The sequence below is a fragment of the Rhinatrema bivittatum genome, chromosome 5 (assembly GCF_901001135.1).
Source record: "Rhinatrema bivittatum chromosome 5, aRhiBiv1.1, whole genome shotgun sequence".
Taxonomy (NCBI): Eukaryota; Metazoa; Chordata; class Amphibia; order Gymnophiona; family Rhinatrematidae; genus Rhinatrema; species Rhinatrema bivittatum.
In genome coordinates this window covers 297,815,964-297,837,114 of record NC_042619.1, presented here as the reverse complement: position 1 = coordinate 297,837,114, position 21,151 = coordinate 297,815,964, and the positions used below count along the sequence as shown (strand labels likewise).

At 46.2% G+C, this 21,151-nt stretch overlaps 1 protein-coding gene across 1 annotated transcript in view; it reads left to right on the top strand.

Moving 5' to 3' along the window:
• The first annotated feature begins 2,729 nt into the window (after positions 1-2,729).
• The window catches only part of LOC115092825 (tetraspanin-15-like), a 466,288-nt gene continuing 447,866 nt past the window's right edge, over positions 2,730-21,151 (top strand). Inside the window, 1 exon segment of the mRNA XM_029604161.1 lies at positions 2,730-2,960. Coding sequence (XP_029460021.1) covers positions 2,874-2,960 — 87 coding nt within the window. The 5' untranslated portion in view covers positions 2,730-2,873.

Below are 21,151 nucleotides of genomic sequence, written 5' to 3'. Positions count from 1 at the left end.
TACACGTCCCACACAGAAACCTGAGATCAGCTAACAAAGCACCCTAACCATTCCATCAGTCAGGACAGCGTGACTAACCCAAATTAGAGAAAGGACTTTATCCTTAGCAGGTCCTATACTTTGGAACACAATGCCACTAGAGATCTGATTACAAAGAGACCTCAAAACCTTTAAAAAAAAGTTTAAAAAGCTGGCTTTTTAAACAAGTTTTTTACAAACAGAGCGGAGAATAGAAAGTATGCAGGAACTGGCAGAAGATCATCAGCACACAGCACTGTTCTCAACATGTGAGTTGTAGTAGTTTATTATTTTATCTCACGGCTAACTTAGAGTTACACAGAGCATGAGAATCATACCTGTAAATAAAGTAACAGACATGTATAAATGGTCAAGACCTACCTCAGTCATCAACTAAGATTTATTACGATATAATGTAACCAAACCTTATTGGCACTTGTTAGAATGTACTACCGTACGTACATTTACCAAACTTTAATTTATGTGCCTGTATGTAAACCGTTGTGACGGTATATAACTTAACGACGGTATAGAAAAGATTTTAAATAAATAAACATATCCATATACACACACATATATACCTGATCCCCCATTTCCCTGATATGTAGCTATGTTGTGCAGCCTTGCATAACTCCTGAACCTACCTGCCTTCCAATCCTTTTGAGCATATCAACTGAAGCGCCCTCCTGTGCCGCAAAAGTTGCAGCACCAATAAGGAAAGAATGCGTGCCATAAGTTGTCAGCTCAAAGCATGCGCGTGCTAAGTATTTTTCTTTTTTAAATAGATGTGAATTGGAATCTAGAGAGAGGGGAGCCATCCTCATGACCCAATAATGACCCCCTGTGGGAACGAGCGGCGATTCTCACAAACCTGGGGAGAAACTAGACTGACTCCAGCCTTCTTCAAATAGTACTCTTTATTATAACACATGCACATGCATAAGACTGTCTTCTCCTCAGGGTACAAAGTCTCAGCTCAGTGTTTGGAAAGTTACATACAGGCACTGCCTTCCTCCTGGAGAGCTTGGGCCTAGTCTGATTATCCCCACCTGGATCCCAGCTCTTATTCCTCCCTTGCTGGGTCCCACCTCTCTCTCTCAAGGGGAGTTAAGGTGGACCAGGCATCCATCTTGTTCCCACACAGGTTAAGGGGGAAAAATAGGGGCACTGCCTCACATATTCCCCGCCCCCCTCCAACTTGGACTCATCAGTCTGATCCCATCCAAGGAAGTAACTCACATTCCCGCCCCCACTTCTCTAGCCTCCCACCTGTCATGCTTGGGGTTAGGGTCTTGGGGTTAGACTCTCCCCCACCTATGAGGTTTACCCTAGACAACACACCAACCATCACCCACTTTGCAGTGTGCACTCCCAGTCCTTTGATCAAATCCCTTGCTGGCTCTGGGTTCAAATTCCACCTCAGCAGCACTTTCTGGACCGACTATGGGATTTCCAATGGTGGTTTCTTCAATATCCCCTCAGCGATCTCCGTCACTCGCCCACTTGCTCCTCCACAGCCTCATTCGCTGGAGTCTCCGCAGCCTCACCTTCTGGGCTCTCCCAGGTTCCTTCCTCTAGGTTCTTCTCCACAGCTTCACTCGCTGGGGTCTTCATGGCACTTCTTACTTTCATCCTCTCTCTCTGGACTTCCCATGCCCTCTCTCACTGGGCTTCTCAGACTCTCGGCTCCCGGCAGTGCTTGTGCACCCTCTGGACCTCCTGTAGTGCCGTTGTTATGCCTCCCTGCAGCACCTCGCTCAGGCTTTTCTCTGCTGTGACCCATAGACCTCTCAGTGCTGCCTCCTTCTGGGCAGTCTGTGTCACTATCCCTAGGGCTCTCTGTGACCCCTCTGTCAGGGTTCTTCATAGCCCCCTCCTCTAAGCTTCTCATGGGAGATATTCCTGGACTCCCGGTAGTGTTTGGGCACCCTACAGGTTCTTTGTCCAGACCCCCTGGGAGCACCAATCTCTGGCCTCTTAATGCTGCCCCCCTCAGCCTCTCCTCCTAGGGTACATTGCCAAAGCTCACCGAGCACCTGGTCAATCTCTGCTACAATCATGTTCATCTCCCTACCCAGCCAGGGCTTTCTGGCTTCCCAGCGTCAGCTTGTCTCTCAAGCACCGGTGCATCCAGCCTCAGGTTCTCTCTTCCCTCTGGCTCTGGACAGCTGGGAACTCCTACCAGCCAGATGTACATGGCTGCACTCCTGCCTGCAGGCATATATAGCTGGCTCACTTCTACAGGGATACACCCTGCCCTCACACAGAGCACTTTCAGCCAACTCTGGCAGCTTCCCTTGATTCATCCGCCTCTCCTACATAGCCCCCCTCCTCCTTACTTTTTTTTTTTTTTTAACAAAATCACCCCAACCATAAACCTACATTTTCTTTTTTCCCCCTCTATTTTATCTCCCTCCAACTTACTGAAATCCTGACCTGGGAATTGAACCTCGGTTGCCTTTTAACTCACATGCCTCTTTCTGCAGAGACCTCATAAAAGTTCATACGCTTTAGGAATTCTTGTTCCACGGCCTGTCTCCTAAATGTTCCCTTCCCCCACCGTGCATTTATTGGGTTGGGTGGGGGGGGGGGGGGATCACTCTTATTCTCTTAGGCACCATGTTAAAAAGTTGGTCTCTGAAACCCTTACAAGCTGCGTCTCGTCACCTGGAGGGAGCACCATCCCAGAGAAAGATTAGTGATTTGCCTCCACCTCCTTTTGTTTTTTTTACTTTCACTTTCTCTTGGGGCCGGAAGTTGGAGCCAGAGTAGTTGGCTGGGATAATGAGCCTGGGACTGAGGGGGAGCGGTGGCAGGATTTTTTTGGCACCACCTTGGAGCCGGAGCCCGAAGAGATGTCTGGAGGTTCCGCCCGGAAATCGAGCCTGCTCTCTTACTACTGCCTGAAATTCTCTCTCTCCGTCTATTCCACCCTCTTCTCGGTAGGTGTCAGTGATCTATTGTCGCTTCGGCTGGTGGTTTTATTTAGTGTGCTATTTGACTCCAGATTTGCCTTGTGCTACAAAGTTTATTGTCCTGCCAACTGCATTCGTCCAGATGAAACAAAGCTAAAAGGTGCGAAAGTAGACGCAGCATTATCCCTAGGCTTCATCCGAACTCGTGCAGGGAACATCCATGCGTTCATGCCCTGGAATTATAGTAATTTTAGGCTCATGCATGGGAGTCTGACAAGATTTATCATTTAGTTCTTCACAGATGTGCATTCAGCCACCTCTAGACTGGAAAGCCTTTCAGCATTTGTGCCTGCTGTGTATCTATCTGACAGTCTTCAGACAGGAGGGGAGACGGCCTGGACTTACAGCAGTATATGTATAACAATTCAGCACAACGAGAAACAGGGACATGAAATGACTCACCCAGGATCACATAGAAAGGCAGTGGCAGGAGAGGGGGGTGGAGCTCAGCAGCCTGTTCCAGGACTCTTCCTGAGTTCTAACTTGCAGGCCAGTGCAATATCGGCTCCTGTTAAATGGGTACTCATGCCTCTCCGGGGCACCCATTGCAAAATGCAAATGAATGCCACAGTAAAAAAAGGAGGTGGTAGGGGAAACTGCGTGCCCTAATGCCTCCTCGGTAGCGGGCACCTGGGAAAGGTGGCTGTCAGCTGGTTAGGAAAACGGATGCTTGTTAATGGAGCATCCCTTTTCCTAACCTGACCGCTGGTACACTTTTTTTTTTTTTTGGGGGGGGGGGGGGGGGGGGGGGGGACATTTCTAATTTTTTAGTTCCTCTAACTTAATATTGCCACGATATTAAATTGGGCTCAGGGCAGGCGTTAATTTTTGTGATTAAAAATGTGCGTCGGACGCACTTTTTTTTTTTGGCATTGGGGGTTATGGCCGTGCATCCAAAATGCGTGGCCAATCGCGGGTTGAGCCATGCGCTGCAGCCAGTGGCAGGGTATTGCAACGGCCTGTTAATGCCCTTCTTTTCATGTAAACCGTAGGGTTAAGGTTTGTACTACTTTAAACATTTCAGATCGCAGGAAATAGCAACCTGTGTATGAATTATAGTTAGTGTAGTGGAACACAAAGAATGCTTTGTTGATTGATCTATTCCAGTAGCGAGTTTAGTACTTGTTTGATGTTGCCATTGCATTTTATAAGAGTCTGAAAGAGATGGATGTGGGGCAGGGCTGAAAAATCTGTGATGGGGAATGGGATCTTGAGATGCCTACCTGTGGCTCTTTTTCCAGATTTTTTTTTTTTTTTGAACGATTAAAATTAATGTCCCCTTCCCCCAACCAAGTAAAAAGCCAGATTATGGCATGAATTCAGGATCTCGCTCTTTGGCCCATCATGTAAGTATTTTCTCTATGTAGCAGATTTGTCTTACTTGTTGGTTTTTATCACCCATAGGAGCCGATGCAATACGGTGCGCTGAGCCGAGCGCACTCTTAACGTGCAGTTGGACGCGGGTAGAATAGGCGCTAATCAGTCCCCTAATGCAATAAGGGGATTAGCGCCTATTCAACGCACGTCTAACACGGAGTGAATGCAATAGCGCTCTTCACATGCAAATGCGCTCCCGCTAGCCCAAACCATGCAAACCACCAATTTTACCTTGGCACATGTATTATAGTTAGTTCTCTTGTTATTCTATTCTGACCTAAGTTATGCTCTAAAAATCAACCTTTCCTAAGCCATGCTTTCATATGCTAACTCCCAACCTGACATGAATACATGTGTTTATAGTTAGTTTTTTGTTAACTGTTGTTATACTGTAAAAATAAGCAACCCATGTCTTATTTACTGTTCAGTTGTAATGTGAACCGATGTAATATTTCGATCGAATGTCGGGATACAAAAACAAATAAATAAATAAACGAGGCTATTAGGCACTCCCGATGCAAAAAGAAAAATGTGCGTCTCCGACGCACAGTTAACTGTCATCTATTATCGCCTGCCAGGAGCAGGCTATAATAGATGTGTGCATCCAAAAAAAGAATAAAAAGAAAAGAAATAAAAGAAAAAAAAATCTGACGATCGGGCCCATCACGAAAACCAACGCCGATAAACCCGACGTTGGTTTTCGTGACTAGTTCGCTGAAAATCAACGTCGGGTTTATCGGCGTCTGTTTTCGTGACTGCCGTACGGCAGTAAGGGAAACCGACGCCAGAGGGATCGGGCGGGGCGGTGCCTGGTGGGGAGGGCCGCGGCAGACGTTGCCCGGGAAGAGCTGACGTGTGACTGCTGATCTCCCGCCTCCCCCCTCTCACCCAAGCAAAACCCACCACTAATATGTCTTTAAAGCAAAACGGAGTAAAAGCGGAAGGGCAGCGGCCCGGTATCGGGGACCTCTCGTGGTGGGTTCGTGCCGGGATGGGTCCGATAGGTGTGGGCCGCTGCTGGGGTAATGTGTGGGGTTGTGGGCAGTTCGGCAGGGAAAGGTCCGCTCCTTGCCCTGGATTCGGCAGCTCCATGTTATGCATTAGACCTGTGACATACCACTAAAACCAACGCTGGGTTTATTGGCGTCCGTTTCCCTTTGGGGCGCCATGCGTGCGTTAAGAGAGCGGGCGCCAGGGCTGTTGGAAGCACTAGGCGAACTAGGCCTGGGCCTAGGGCGCCGAGTATTAGGGGGCGCCGCGAGCAGTGGTATCCCGAGGGGAGCCAATGCCCCCGGGCGCAGGGAGGCTCATGCGGCCGCTGGCGGACCTCATCCCACTGGTGGCTGAGCAGCAACACATAGCAGGCAGATCGGCAGGGCCGTGGTTGAGCTCACGTCACCACGGCCCGAAGAAAAAAGTTGTGTTTAAACGTGCAGGTGCTCCTTCTCCTTCCTGCCTGTGCGGCCCCGGAAGAAAACGTTGCTGGAGCTGCGCGGGCAGGAAGGAGGAGGAGCGTCAGCGCGTACAGAAGAGGAGCAGTGCTTACGGGCTGCCGCGAATCCCAAGTCGCAGCGGCCAGAGAACAGGAAGAGGACCGGTAGCAGGGCCCCCCGCAGAACCCACATTGTGGACGGCCCGAGAAGATCAGGGCCGCAGCGACCCATGAAGAGGAGGCCCAGAGGTGAGAGAGAGGCTGAGGGTCTGTAGAGTGTGTATGTGTGCGTGTATGAGATGAGAGATTGTATGTAAGAGTGAGTTGAGAGACTGTGAGTGGGAGTGAGGACCTGAATGTTTGCAGACAGCATGTGAGGAGCCTCTGTGTGTGTGAGAGAAAGCATGTGACAGTGAGAGCCTGTGCTTGAGCAAGACAGCATTTGACAGTGAGAGCCTGTGCTTGAGCAAGACAGCATGTGGGCGTGAGAGAGAGTCTGTGTGTGTGAGACTCAGAATGTGACAGTGAGAGCCTGTGTGTGTGTGTGTGTGAGAGAGAGAATGAGAACCTGACTGTGTGTTTGAGGGAAGAAGATGGAGAGAAAAGAAACAATATAAAAGGAATTGGCAAAAAAATAAGAAAGGGAAGGTGGAAAAAAAAAAGCCTGTGACCAACCGATTAGAAAACTAAGATCAGACAGCAGATGTAAAAAAAGAAATTACTTTTTAGTGATTGGCACTTGTAATCTTTGGCAATGTGCAAGAGTAGCACTTTCTCTATGCGGATCTCACAATGTACGAGATCAGCATGGCAGAAGTGGAAACCCACGGGGCCTGCACAGAGGAGGCAGCAGAATGGGCTTCAGTGCCAATAGCAGCAATCAGCGCCTCCCCAATAGCCATGTGGCAGCAGTGACAGTGACAGTGGCAGCAGAGGAATGAGAGAGGCTCCGAGGTTACTGGCAAAAGAAAGGGGGGGGGGGGGTGTCTGCCTTTAGTGTGTGCATGTGTATGAATGGGAGTCTGCCTGCCTGGGGGTCTGTGTGTGTGAGAATGAATGAGTGCATGCCTGGGGGATGAGGAAGGAGTAATGTAAAAATGAATGGGAGCTTGCCTGGGTGTGTGTGTGTGTGTGTTTGTGTGTATGTGAGGGAGCCAGTGAGAGTGAGAGCATGAATGTGTATGAGAAAATCCAGGGGAGTAAGAATTTGTGTGTGTGTGTGTGTGGGAGTGGGGGTGTGTGGAGGGGGAGAGAGTGTCTTAGAGCCTGAGAGTGTGTCAGTGTCTGTGAGAGCGAGAGGTTATGGTGGGTATAAGAGCATGAATGTGTATGTATGTGACAGTGTATGTGTGAGAGAGAATGGACATGTGAGTATGTGTGAGAGAGAGAGGATAAGCTCCTAATCCTCGACAATATCAGGGTGACTGGAAATCAAGAGCTCCCACGTATGGACAGCAGGGGCTTTTTAAAATCCTTATTAGTTCTAATTATTGGATATTATTTGATATATGTGCTGTTTTGAAATATTTTATTGGTGTGTGGGAAATTGTAAAAAATGTATATGATTTTAATTAATAGAAATTCTATTTATCAGTAGTTTTAAAATATTCTTTTATAATGATTTTACTATTATAACTGATGCTTTATGTTTCTTGATTTTATTTGTTTTATGAGGAATGATGGTTCTGTTTTTCCATTGTTAATACACAGAGTCTGGCTTCTTGGGGTTTCCATTTCAGTTTTTGTCTAATTTGTGCTCCTTTATTTTGTATTCTGTATTTGGTGAGGGTCTGTCTCTGCTCTGTGTGTGTGACCATGATGAGAGATTCTGCTAGCATAGGGATCTATAGCAATCGGGTTTGTTTTGTTTCCTCAGTAGGTGGTGTATTGGTATTCTAGGACCCAGTGTAATATTTACCCTTGCTTTTTCACAGGTAGGGGTATTGTTGTTTGAGTCCTTGGTGTTATTACTGTTATGTTACGATGGGATTGCAGTATAGATTTTGAGTGCCTTTTTTGCGGTGCTTTATGTTAGTTCACAATGTGCCTGGCAGTGGAAGGTGTTTGTGCTGCTGTTACTGTGAGGAGACACCAGAATTTGAAAACATCATTTACTATGATGAGCTGTAAGGGAAACATCCAAGCTCCATTGTTTGGGGGAATTTCAGTGGATGCACAGAGTTACAGAACTGGAGGTGCAGGATTTATATTGACATTCTGTCCCTTCCTATAAATTCCAGTCTTCACTCTCATAGCCACATAGAATTAGTTGAATGAGGCTATCAAATAATTTTATAGTGTGAAACTGGCCAGCTTTTTAAAATTACGCAGAAGACCTTTTAGAATATTTTATTAACACTTTTTTTTTTTGTAACCAATTTTAAAGCAGGATCCATGCGAACCATATGGGGCCGCAAGTGGCGGCAAAGAGGAGTGGAGATTTGGCGGCCGCGAGCAGTGCCCAACCTGCTCGTGACCCAGAAAACCACACAGCCGGTGGGTGTGATCGAGAACGATGCAGGAGTCCGGGGGGGGGGGGGGGGGGCGGGGCGCCATTGAGAAGGCTCACCTAGGGCGCCTAATCCCCTTGCACCGGCCCTGGCGGGCGCTGACTGTTGCATCGGCCCCATAGTAGTTACATTCAAGGGACAGCTTTAGGTAATGAGTGGCCGATTGGACCATTACTGCAGTGACTTCTGTCATCCAAATACCTGAAGCCAAGGGTAAGTCTTAGAAGAGACTTCTCTCCTGGCTGGCGAGGATGCTTGTATCGCTTGGACGTGCTATGGAGGATGAGGGGCTCTGTGAAAGAGGGGAGAAATGGAAAAGTAAAACAAAGCTTCACTCTTTTGAAGCAAGTTCAAAAACAAAAATTGTCAGAACTAGATTTTTCATCCATTTCCGCAGGCAGCAACCAGGTCCAGTAAAAATGAAGTTTGCACTCTCAAACTTTACCTTTTGTTCTATGTTTGCCTTGCATGAATCTCTTATGAGGCTACTAATTGCAAATTTGGCCACTACCAATCTTTTGCTGGCCCAGCACTGTTTGCTGTGCTGCAGAGAATAAAATCAATTTCCGTGAAGTTCAATTAGTCTGAGAGCTGGGAGTGGAAGAAGAGCTGTTTCTATTCGATTGGCATTTAAAGGGCATTCAGAGGAAGTGAGTTAAAATAGATTGGCAAAGGAACAGATATTTTCTCTTTTGCCCAGGAAGTCAGTTATTTACCAATTACTAGAGGTAACGAATCCTGCAAATGCAAAATGGCAGAACAGGGGTTGTAATTGGTGTCAGCACATTTCAGCGATGCCAGAGCATGCTCTGAATTGTTTCCCGATTGCTTTTGTGCTAATAAGGGCTGCTGTTTATTTGAAGCAAATCTGAGCATGGAGCGCAGCCGGACCACGTTTATCCCAGGGTAATGGTCAAAATTAAAGGTTCTCCGTCAGCGTGCCTCCTTCTAGCGCAGGGGGCATATGCTTCCACCCACATCCAGTGTGTGTCTGCTCTCATACAATACCCCCTTCTAAGGATGCCGTCCCACGTGCTCAGTACAGTCCAGGCACCTTTTAGTGAGGCTTTTCATGGGATTGTACCTTTCTGGCTAAGTAATCCCGGCCGGTTATTTCATCCCCCGCCATTTTCATTGTTACGTTTTGGAATTGCGTTTCAAAAATGTTTTGGGAGAATTCCGTATAAATAAGAATACCACTGCATGCCTTGTCTTTTTCCAGTTTATAACCACATTCTTCCTTCCATCTGTATTGCAGAGTTAGATTTCCTGTTGGCTAAATATTCAACTGGCAGTTAGTGAATAAGTAGGACTTATCCGGCCAAGTAGTTAGATAAAAAGTGGGTGAGCAATGGCCAGATCGGGATGGCGCCTCTTACCGGATAACACCATTAAGCACGTCTAGACTTAGCTGCATAACACTTCTCCAGTTAAGTCCCGTTTGTACTCAGATATTCAGTGATATAGCCATGCTGCTGAATATCCTTGTGACTTAGCTGGATAAATGTTAACCGGCTAATGGGCCGATACAGTTAAGTCCGCTCTCCCAGCGCGCGCACAGGCCACTCTCCTGTGCGCGCGATTCACTATACAAATTAGGCCTGGCGGTAAAAACAGGTAAAAGGAGGTGCTAGGGACACTAGCGCGTCCCTAGCGTCTCCTTTTGGACCGGAGCGGCGGCTGTCAGTGGGTTTGACAGCCGACGCTCAATTTTGCCAACGTTGGTTCTCGAGCTCGCTGACAGCCACGAGTTCGGAAACTGGACGCCAGCAAATTGAGCGTCCGGTTTTCGACCCACGGGCCGACTTTAAATTTTATTTATTTATTTTACTTTTTGTAACTTTCGGAACCTCCGACTTAATATCGCCATGATATTAAGTCGGGGAGTGCACAGAAAAGCAGTTTTTACTGCTTTTCTGTGCACTTTCCCGGTGCCTGAAGAAATTAGCGCCTACCTTTGGGTAGGCGCTAATTTCTGAAAGCAAAATGTGCGGCTTGGCTGCACATTTTGTTTTCTGAATCGCGCAGGAATACCTAATAGGGCCATCAACATGCATTTGCATGTTGCGGGCACTATTAGGTTCGGGGGGTTGGACGCACGTTTTCGGCCCCTTACTGAATAAGGGGTAACGTTAGCATGTCGAAAATGTGTGTCCAATAGAGGGTTAACAGTGTGCTCTGTCGGAGCACACTGTACTGTATTGGCCTGTAAGTTACTTAACTGGCTGGCCTCTCAATATGTACCCCAAAGAAATTTAGAAACTTTGACTATGACGGCAGATAAGGACCATAAAACCTATCAAATTTGCCCAATTTCATGCCAAAGACCCAATGAATCTCTTGCTTTCTCTTCACAATTAGGGATCCTGTGCCATGCTTTATTGAATTCCATTAATGTGTTTGTCTCCATTGGATGCATCCATCATGCTTACCATGAAAAAATATTTTCCTATGTTGCTGCTGTACCTACCTTTATTGTCTTGGAGCTTTTAATCATGACCTCTTGTTCTACAATATTGGGCTCCATTCGGTATGACACTGTATTTTATAAAATAGTTTATCCAAGGCCTCTCTGCAAGTCATTGCTGTTTCTGTGTGCTTTGTGTAAAGATTGGCATGAGCCCTTGGTGCTGTGGAGTACTTGATGCAGCCTTGTAGGTGAACCTACGAGGCCTATACTGGCAGCTGTCGATTGCGCCTTGTAGCGGGACAGACTGGAGCTTCACCTATACCAGCCACTCTCCCTGCAGGTTGAGCCCTTGGGTTCTGGCAACTGGCAGGTCTTAGGCAGGTCCATAAGGTGGAGACAAGAGCCAGAATCCAATAGCACACCGAGGTCAGACAGGCAACGGGCAGATGGAGTCAGAGGCAGGCCAAGGTCAGGGCAGGCTGTTAACAGATGTGGTCAGGTCCAGGCAGCAGACAAAATGTGGTTCGGTCCAGGTAGAAGGTCAGGTCTGGAAAATCAAGCCAAGGGAGGATGAAGACACAGTGAAGACACTGGACAAGGCAGGCTGAATAAAAGAAGCAGAAAAAGGCAAGGAAAGGCTGGAGAACACAAGGCAAGGCAGGAGAAGGCAAGCTGAAGACACAGGAACTCGGGAGTGCTGGCAACTTCCACTGTAAAGCAGGAGACCGGAACCCATTGCTGAGATGAGGAACTGCTGCAAGGCATTTTCTTAATTAGTCCAAGAGACTGACGTCATCTGGAGTCATTGCCTAGGGGTTTTCACCACTGCGCACATATTATGCACGCATGTGCACTCGTCTATGGGAAGGCCGGGTCATGGCTGCATGGCAGCGTGGGATGCTTCATGGCAGGAACGCCATGCTGGACTGGGTCTGGGCCAACATCCGAGATAAGGTGGCGTGGGAGACTGACTCCGGCGCCTTTCCACAACGCTGAGCTTGTCCAGCATTGGGGGTGAATGCCGCGCAGGCCACAAATCTTAACACTTTGCATCTTTATGGGAAGAGCATCACTATTTCCTGGACCCACAAATTCTCAAGAGTAATTTTCTTTAGAATTTAACAGTTTATCTCCTTTTTCAGCCTCCTCGCTATTCTAATGCCACTCCTGTCTTTCACTTATGTTGGCTTCCATTATAATTTCTCTTGTCAAGTGAAGATGTTTGGGTTTGTTTGTTTTTTTTGCTTTAAAGTTATCCAGGGCTCCGTTTCTCTCTTACCTGTCTCTCTCTGTTTCCCTTCTATCAAACTCTTCACTGTGTGTCTCACATTATCAAGCAGGGCTTTTCTCAGTTTTGGTCCTTGTACCTCATCTGTAGAATAAGCTCCCACTTGACATTCAGTTTCTCCCATGTTGATGACAATTAAATTCAGGTTCTTTTGCTTTGTACTATCCAGCTGCTATTTTGTATAGACCTTAGGATATTCATGAATGCAGAAAAAAAATAAACCTCAGTCTGTGAAAATAAGAAAATGGATATTATCTTGTTTTACCTGGGTTATTTTTTGGAGATTTTTACAGTTATTTAAGCACTAAAAAAAACTCATGCTTTCAGCATAATTGGGAGGAGAAATTATTAAACACCTTGACGGGATTTACTATTATCTTTCTCTAAAGTAATCCTTCTGGATTTCATATTCATCTTTAATGGAGTCATTTCTCCCTCTTTCCTGCAGTCTTATCTTAATCTGTTCACAAATAAACTTTTGTTCTTTTGGTCATTCTGCTTCAGTTTCTCCTTCTCCTTTCAATGTAATCAATGACCTCTCCTTGTCACCTTCACCTTCTCCCAAAATCTTAGAGGCAGGGGTATAAGAGTTCTGCTCCAGTGCAAAAGCTTTCCAATGAAAACATCCCCGTATTCTCAATCAGAAAAACATTGGGGGCAAAACTTGATTGATTGTTGCATGGAAGCAAAACTGAAGTGAAACTTTGATACATATGTCATTGCCAGACATTGCGACATCAACTGCAAAAGAATCACAAATCAAAGAATTTTGCTTTATTGAGGTCTGGAAGCCTTGCTCATTGATAGATTGAAATACACAACATGCTAACTGATTGTTCCTCCCAATACCATATCACATTTTGCAGATCAATTTTTGTTGCAACTTCCATATTTTTTTAATCCTTTACTGATGCAAAAGAAAACCTTAATTAACCACCTTTAAAAATAACAGATCAAATTTAAAATTCATTTTCTTCCCTACTTGGCAATGTACGGTTAAGAAATTCATGCCCTGTAGCTCCTCCATTTATATGACAAAACTAATTGTCATAGTGTCTTGAAAGTTTCTTATATTACTTCCAAATACAATAGAAACATAGAATCATAGGCAGAAAAGGACCAAATGATCCATCCAGTCTGCCCAGCAAGCTTATGGTAGTATCTTTTGCACCTTGCAAATTATCCCCCATGCTTATCAGTTTCCCTGACTGCCTTTTGTGAGATTTGTGCTTTATGCCTTCATCCTAATCTCCTTTGGTAGAAGAACAAAATTGAGAGAAAGGGAACACTCAACTGGAAATATTGCACCCTTCATAAACTGTCCCCACAGAGGCTCCAAACTCTAAGGTATGGTACATGGTCCGCTTTCCCACCTCCAATGGCAGCAACTCCTGCCATTAAGTATCCTCCTTATGTGGCCTGGTTCTCTTTAACAGCCAAGGCTGTAAAAGAGAATGGCCGGGATCTTCTAGGAAATAATTATTTGACTAAGGTGATGGAGCAACCTGCATTCACCTCTCGGACTCAGTTCAGGGACTGTATGGACTTGATATATCTCCCAAAGACTGGATGCTAGCCATGGGCCTACCAAAATATCCAAATCCCCTGTTTCCTTCTTTCCCTTTTCATCCGAAGAATGTGTTCTTCTAAGAACTTCATGGGGTTGACCTGAAAGCCCCTCATGGGAGTGCATCACCTGACTCCCTAATAAGGCAAAGGCCACTTCAGCCTGTCCTTACACTTTAGAGTCTCAAGTGTCAGCTCAGATCATTTGTCTGTAGGATGCTGGTGTTGGTCATGTGAGTTGCTGCTCAGTCCTGCAGGGGAACTACATACTAGACCAAGTCTTATTTACTTACCAGGCTGAGAGCTACTAGTTCTCAGTTTATTCCTAACTTCTAAAGGTGAAACATTGATTTCTACCTCCTGGACTATCTTTTTTTGAGTTAGAAGCCAAGATTTCTGGAACTCTGGTCCTCTGCCTAGATTCAACCTCCTTGGGTTCTCCATTAGGATTCCTATCCTTGCTTTCACTGACTCTGATCATTCTCTCCTCTCAACCTATACGGTTCATGACAATAATGCAAAAGAAACCTGAGGGAGAATCAGGATCAGTTCCCGCCATGGAAACTGTGAAAAACTGCCTACTCAGGCGCCTTACAAGCTCTCTAGAATGAGGAAAAATAAATAGCCTTGCAACTCTGGGTTACTGTATATCAGTCTGAGACGAGAGCATGTTGAGTGAGATGCACATGGGTCTGTACCTAAGGCATTACATTTGGGTCTATTGCCCTGGAGTCTAGCACCTGGAGAACTTCTGCACTGGGACAGATGTAGGATGGAAGAATTGGATAGCAAGAATGAGGCCCTGAGCCCTTGACATTCAGAACCCTAAGGTCCCCTTTCTTCTTAAGAGACATAAGGACTTCCTTGAGATCTTCATCAGCTTCACCTTGGTCCTAAATATTCTGAGTTTGATTAAAGGAGGAACCAAATTCCCTCCACGCATAGGGAGACCTTTACTACTCCTTGACGAACAGGTAATTGGAGTCCCTGCTAGCACAATGAAAGAATCTTGTTGCTGTCATTGAGGGATCCAGGAGGAGGCATCTGGTCAAAACTCTTGGAGGGAATAAGCAGGAATGCCTCTGTATATCAATGTGGGGAAGCCCCTAACTAAAGGTCTACCATTGTTCATTAGGAGCCCAAGGATAGGAACATTCACTGCCTTTACTAGAAGACATGACATAAAACTGCACCCCCGGTTTGTTTTCAAGGAAGAGACAGGCCCAGGAACTTGCGACTGACCAACCACTTAATATCCTTGTCCCTAAGACCTATTCTAGAGGGCAGAGAATTCCACTACCCAGTGGATAAAACTCTCAAGAGTTTCTGTGAAGGAGCACACCAGCACCCAGGAGTCTGTAACAAGAAAGTGACTGACCCTGCTAAGTCCCATATCCTGGGATACTTGCCTAAGGCCCAAACTGCTTTTAACGTCTGAAATAGCCCCCAACAAGAACTGGTCTTGTTTAGGGGTGGGGAAGAGAAGCTTCCGATAAGCAACCCTCTTCCAAGACCATTCCATAAGACAGTTCTTTTACAGCAAGACTGAGATTGTGGTGGATCCCCTGTGAAGGAGTTCTTGAAAGCCCCGGCCCTACGCTCTTGAAAGCCCCGGCCCTACGCTCCATAGCCCCATCTTGAGCTTGTACCAACCAGGCTAGATGGGGCAGCCTGAAAAAAGGCACCCCCAACATCACTTACCTCTTCTTTGCGTGAATCCATCCAGGTTCTTATGTAGGAAGACTCGAGACCTCCCCTTCTTTGCAGATCATTGTCTGCGGGAATGTTCACCATGGCCTTCATTAAGAGATGTAGGACCCAACGCAGGAGGATTTGAAACACAAAGCCATTATACAGAGCAGTCTGGTGATAACAAAGGAAAGACCATTTAAGTGGAGCCTTCCTCTTTCTGACATGGGAGTCTTTGAAAATTTTGCTTTCCTCTGCGAGCTATGATCTTAACAGCTAAAGGCAACTCCCATTTATCTAACTCATAAGTCTCCCCCAGAGAAAACTTCATCCATGTGGGAACATAAATACTGGCTGGGATTTTTCTTTTCTTTTCTAACGGGCTGCAATCATTTTCAGTAATATAAGCTTATAGATTTTCTAAGCCATGATAAGGTGATATTGTGAATTATTCAGAATGTAACGCATGTTAAATGCTGTTTGTTGCACGATATAGCAGAAGATTTCCTCCCCTATAAAAATAAGCTACTTTGCATGCATTTGCATACATAAAATGACTTAATATATGTAAAACAGCTTATCCATAAGCAATTTTTATGGTAATAAAATAATGCAGCTAAAAATCAGACCCATTATTTTAGTTAATTTGAAGAAGGTGTAGTTATTTTCCCAATGGAGCATCAGGCCGTGTATGCGGGTCCCCAGTGCTCCTGTGGGAAAATCAAAAGGCAAGATGCTTGAAACACATCCCCAGAAAGCCACAAAAAATATTCCCGGGGTCTTTGCAGAACCCTCCCCTCCACCTTCAGAGGCAGCACTGGCCCCCCATAAACAAAAAATGGCCGGGATTCCAACCACACGGTGAATACCCTCTCCCCTTAAAATGGAAAATGCCGCTTAGGTTAAATGACCTTTTCCCCCACCCATTCCTCCCCCCCCCCCCCCCCCCATCCAAATAAATTACAATCCCTTGTGTCTAGGGATCCCCCACCCTAATCCAAAAATAGATATCTGGTGGTCTGGGACCTTCACCTCACCTTTTAACCCCCCCCTCCTCCCCCCGTTCATCAAATTGCAAGCATTTGGGCTCAGTGGGGGCCTGGAGTGTCCTCTAGATCTGGACTTTTGGTGCTATTTTTTAAAAAAGGTGCCGACCTGACCTTGCCGCTATCATGTGATAGGGGCAAGGAGCGAGAATTGGATTTAGGCCACTTGGCCAAAAGACAAGGTCAGGTCTGTGCCGTTTTTGAAAATGACCCCATCAGGCCCAGAGCTAGGAGGTGCTCTGAGCTCCCACTGAGCCCCAGTGCTTGCCGTTTGAGGTATAGGGGGTGGGGGAAGGGGTCTGAAAACCCTCCAGACCACCAGGTATTTATTTTTGGATTGGGGGTGGGGAACACATACCAGGGATTGCAGCTTATTTTGGATGGAGGGAAGTGATGAGCCGGGCGTAGGTTATTTAAGGGGAGGGGCTGGGGAAGGAAGAGGGCTGTCGCTGAGTTGTTGGAATCCCAGCAGTTTTTTTAATTATGGGGGCCAGTGCCATCTCGGAAGGTGGGTGGTTGGATGGGAGTCTCCGAAGCCTCCCGGAGTGATCTTTTTGTGGCTTTGGGGGGGGGAGTGTCACTTTTTTTGGGCCTCAGTCCCTTTAAGCGATGGCAATCCTGGCTGAGGTGGGCCACATATTGCACAGGAGAGGCCCGTACCGTAGTGTGATTCGTCACGCATTTTGCCACAATTTTATAAAATTGCACCGTGCCACAGCCACAGTAGTTTGTTAGGGAGGGGCCAAATATTGCAGGAACACCCCCCCCCCTGCCATATTTGGCCCTTCCTGCAATAATCTATTGCAGCCCCGTCTGTATCTGATCTTACCAGCCCCTCTAGGAAGCCTCCATCATACAGAGGGATCGCTCCCCTAGCAGAGAGGGTGGGAAAGAGAAGCTCTGATATTCTTGGAGGTCACTTGCTGCAATAACATCTCCGTAGAACAGAGGGTTGTTACTAGCGGTGTACATCAGTGATCGGGCCTTGGACCAGTTCTTTTCAACATTTTTGTGCGTAAAATAATGGAAGGTTGTCGGGGAAAGGTTTGTCTTTTTGCCAATGATACCAAAATCTGTGACGGGGAGGACAGCCAGGAAGGAGTGGAAAACATGAGGAGAGATCTAGCTCGAGGAATGGTCTACGGTCTGGCAGCTAAGATTTAATGCTAAAAAATGCAGAGCAATGCATTTAGGATGCCAAAACCCAAGGGAAAGGTACAGTATTGGAGATGAACTTCTAAGCACAAAGGACGGGCAGAATCTAGGATATTTGTATCTGATCTTAACGTGGTCAAATGGGTGGATAAAGTGATGATAAGAGCCAGAAAGATGCTTGGCTGCATGGGGAGAGGAATAAGAAAAGGAAGGTGATATTGCCCTTGTATAGGTCCCTGGTGAGACCGCACTTGGAATGCTGTAGACAGTTCTGGAGACCGCACCTTCAGAAGGATGTAAACAGGATGAAGTGGGTCCAGAGCAGTGCTTCTCAAACCTTTTTCCGTCATGACACCCCTGACAGATGAAACTCACGTGCGTGACACATTGCACACTACATTTAACAGCTATTCTAAAAAAAACATCCTAGATATTTTATTGTTGAAAATGATGCAGTAGAAAGATAACATTCTTTAATTTCAATAACTGCTTATAAAATATCATTATTAAATGTTATTTTTTCACATAAATTTTAATCTTTGCTTACTGCATCAATGAGAAATCTGGGACTGATTTCTCATTGATGCAGTAGACAATCATGCATTTCACTGTCAACCTCAGAAAAGTCCTGACCTCTTCTGGAGTTTATACAGAGCGGAGTTAGGAAGTTTCCCCTTTCAACTCACCATACAAAAAATATATTCAAATTCTGCTATCCCCTCAGTAATAGTACTTCAAAATCCCTTCCCTGCCAGCCACTTTGTGAAATAACAGGAAAATCTGCTAAAAAGACATTAGGAATTATATAGCATACCAGCCACACCATAAGAGCACTAACACCCAGGACCTGAACAGCAGCAACCTGACCTATGAAAAAGCAAGACTGCAAATATAGAACGCAGTACACTTACTACTATTGGAAAAGAAAGCAAGCCAGACTGCTCTAGATTCCTACTACAGAATCTACATCCTAGTTAGCAGAATCCCTCAGCTCTGTCAAACATGCAGATTGACTCTTATATAAAACACAAAATAAAACCATAAATTATAAACAAGCATAGAGAGAAAAACCATCTCCAAGAAGCCGAGGGGGAGGTGTGGCGGGATGGCAGGGCAGGAGACATCATGCCTGCAACATTTCTGGCTTGGATTGGTGGTGGCACTGATTGCCAGGGTTGAGGGAAAAGCAGCAACAGGGAGCTGTAATGAGAAGCATTAACTACCAGCTCCTTACTCTGCTCTCTCCTTAAGCAGCGAGCACATATGGCTGTTATAGAAAGCATAGGCTTGTTATGTCAACTTTTTGGTGACATACCTTCCACCCCTTGTTGACACACTAGCTGAGAACCACTGGTGTAGAAGGTGGCTACTAAAATGGTCAGTGATTTTTGTTCTAAAGCATGTATACCCTAGAGCAGTGGTTCCCCAACCTATGCTGGGGAACCCTCAGCCAGTTGGGTTTTCAGGATATCCACAATGAATATGCATGAGATAAATTTACATATGGAGACTCAGTGTATGCAAATATGTCATGCTTATTTATTTTGGATATCCAGAAAATCTGACTGGTTGGGGTTCCCTAAGCCTTTTTCAATGAAAAGAAGGCTTTAGAATGAGGGGTCATGAGATGAGGGTGAAAGGGGGTAGATTTAAGAGTAATCTTAGCAAATATTTCTTTACAGTGAGGGTGGTGGATGCATGGAACGGCCTCCCAGTGGAAGTGGTGGAGACGAAAACAGTATCTGAATTCAAGAAAGCATGGGATGAATACAAGGGATCTCTAAGGAAGTGATGAGAATTATAACGCTAAATTAATGGGACGGATGGGCAGACTGGATAGGCAATGTGGCCTATTTCTATTTCTAGAGTCTTCTAGCCTTTCTCCCCGCACTTCTCCAGTCGACTGCCCGAGGGAAGAGAGAGGTAAAGAATGTGGCTTGATTGCCTTAATATACATAATTTATTAATACTAACATTTGTAATAGCCCAACTATTGCAGAAATAGTTGTCAGGGATGAAACCCACAGCTCCAGGTGTTCAAGGCCAAGGGATCTTGCAGAGATCTTGCCTACAAAGCGGCAGCGAAAAGGCCAAAAAACTGCCAAAAACCAGGTATACTTTTCCTTTTAGAGGTTTGAGTCATGCAAGCAAGTCAGTGTGGTGCCAGGCACCTGTTACATTACTTAGTTTAGATCCTTCTGTGGGACATAAGGTGGTCAGAGCTGCTGTTGGGTTGTTCTGAACTCCTTATTTGTCATGCAGTTTGCAACTCCACTATCACCAAAGTAATTTCTCACAGCTGTGACAGTTCCAGAACTGGTGCAGCTAATTACCGAGTCCATCTGATTACCTGAAGCTGGATCACAGTGTTAACTGGTTGTATAGCAGCACAAGCCAGGCCATCTCGCTGCTCTCTCCCATAGGGGTCTCCTTGAAGTGGGGAAGCCACCTAGCCTTGCTTATGGCAGGGTGCGTGCCCCTCTGCCTGTCACCTGCCTGCTCAGAAGTCCAGCAGACTGCATTGGCTGACATGCTGATCCGCTGAGATTTACCTCTGACTTTTTTTTTTTTTTTTTCTTCCAGCTTCTGCTCTACTAGGGAAACCAGTGCCACTTGTCTGGACTGTTGCCCTGGGAGACCACTCTACTGAGGAAATCGGTACTAGTCTGAAATGTTGCCATAGGAACCCAGTCCAAAACTCCTGCTGCTGAATTTCCCAAGGGAACAAATCCCCAGGGGACCCCTCTCCTCTGCGGGTGCTTGACCCATTGATGCAGGATCTCAGGCTCCAAGGGAAAAGGACAAGCCAGTGCATCGGAAGAGCTGCCCAGAGCACCCCCAGGACGGCCTGGGTTCTCCCTGGAATCTGGGCCTACAGCCTTTCTGGCAGCAGCCTGCTAGTAGTTGTAGCACCAGTCCATGTCTGCACATCTGCTGAGACAGAGGCAAATACTGAAGAGCTGAGGACAGCGCTAGGACCTTTCTTGAGGGGGGAGCTTTTGTCTCTGTCTTCATCTGCTGGCTGGGAGACATAATCCACTTGCCTGGACTGGTCTGACATGGGCGATAAGCAATGAAAATTAAGCTCCGCACGTCCCTACTATGTATTTCTTTCCACTAGGAAAACTTTCAGTCCTACTCTTTGCTATCTTCTCCTAGTTACCAATTCACAATAGGACATTGCCAGATGCAGTCTTAGAGGTGAACAGGGCATTTTTCCCCTGCCATTTGGATGCCCTGTTAAACAGCTATTCACTATACCAGGGGTCGGGAACCTTTTTGGTTGAGAGAGCCATGAACGCCACATATTTTAAAATGTAATTCTGTGAGAGCCATACAAGACCTACCAAATTAATTTACTTCAACCCCCTACTCTCCTGACGCCCCCCAAGACCTGCCAAATTAATTTACTACAAACCCCCCACCCTTCTGACCCCCCCAAGACCTGCCAAAAGTTCCTGGTGGTCTAGCGGGGGTCCAGGGCTCGCAGACAAATCTTTAATAAAAAAGTAAAAATCTAACAAAACCCCCCACCCTCCTGACGCCCCCCAAGACCTCCAAAACTAATTTACTACAACCCCCCACCCTCCTGACCTCCCCAAGACCTGCCAAAAGTCCCTGGTGGTCCAGCGGGGGTCCGGGAGCGATCTCCTGAACTTGGGCTGTCGGCTGCCAGTAGTCAAAA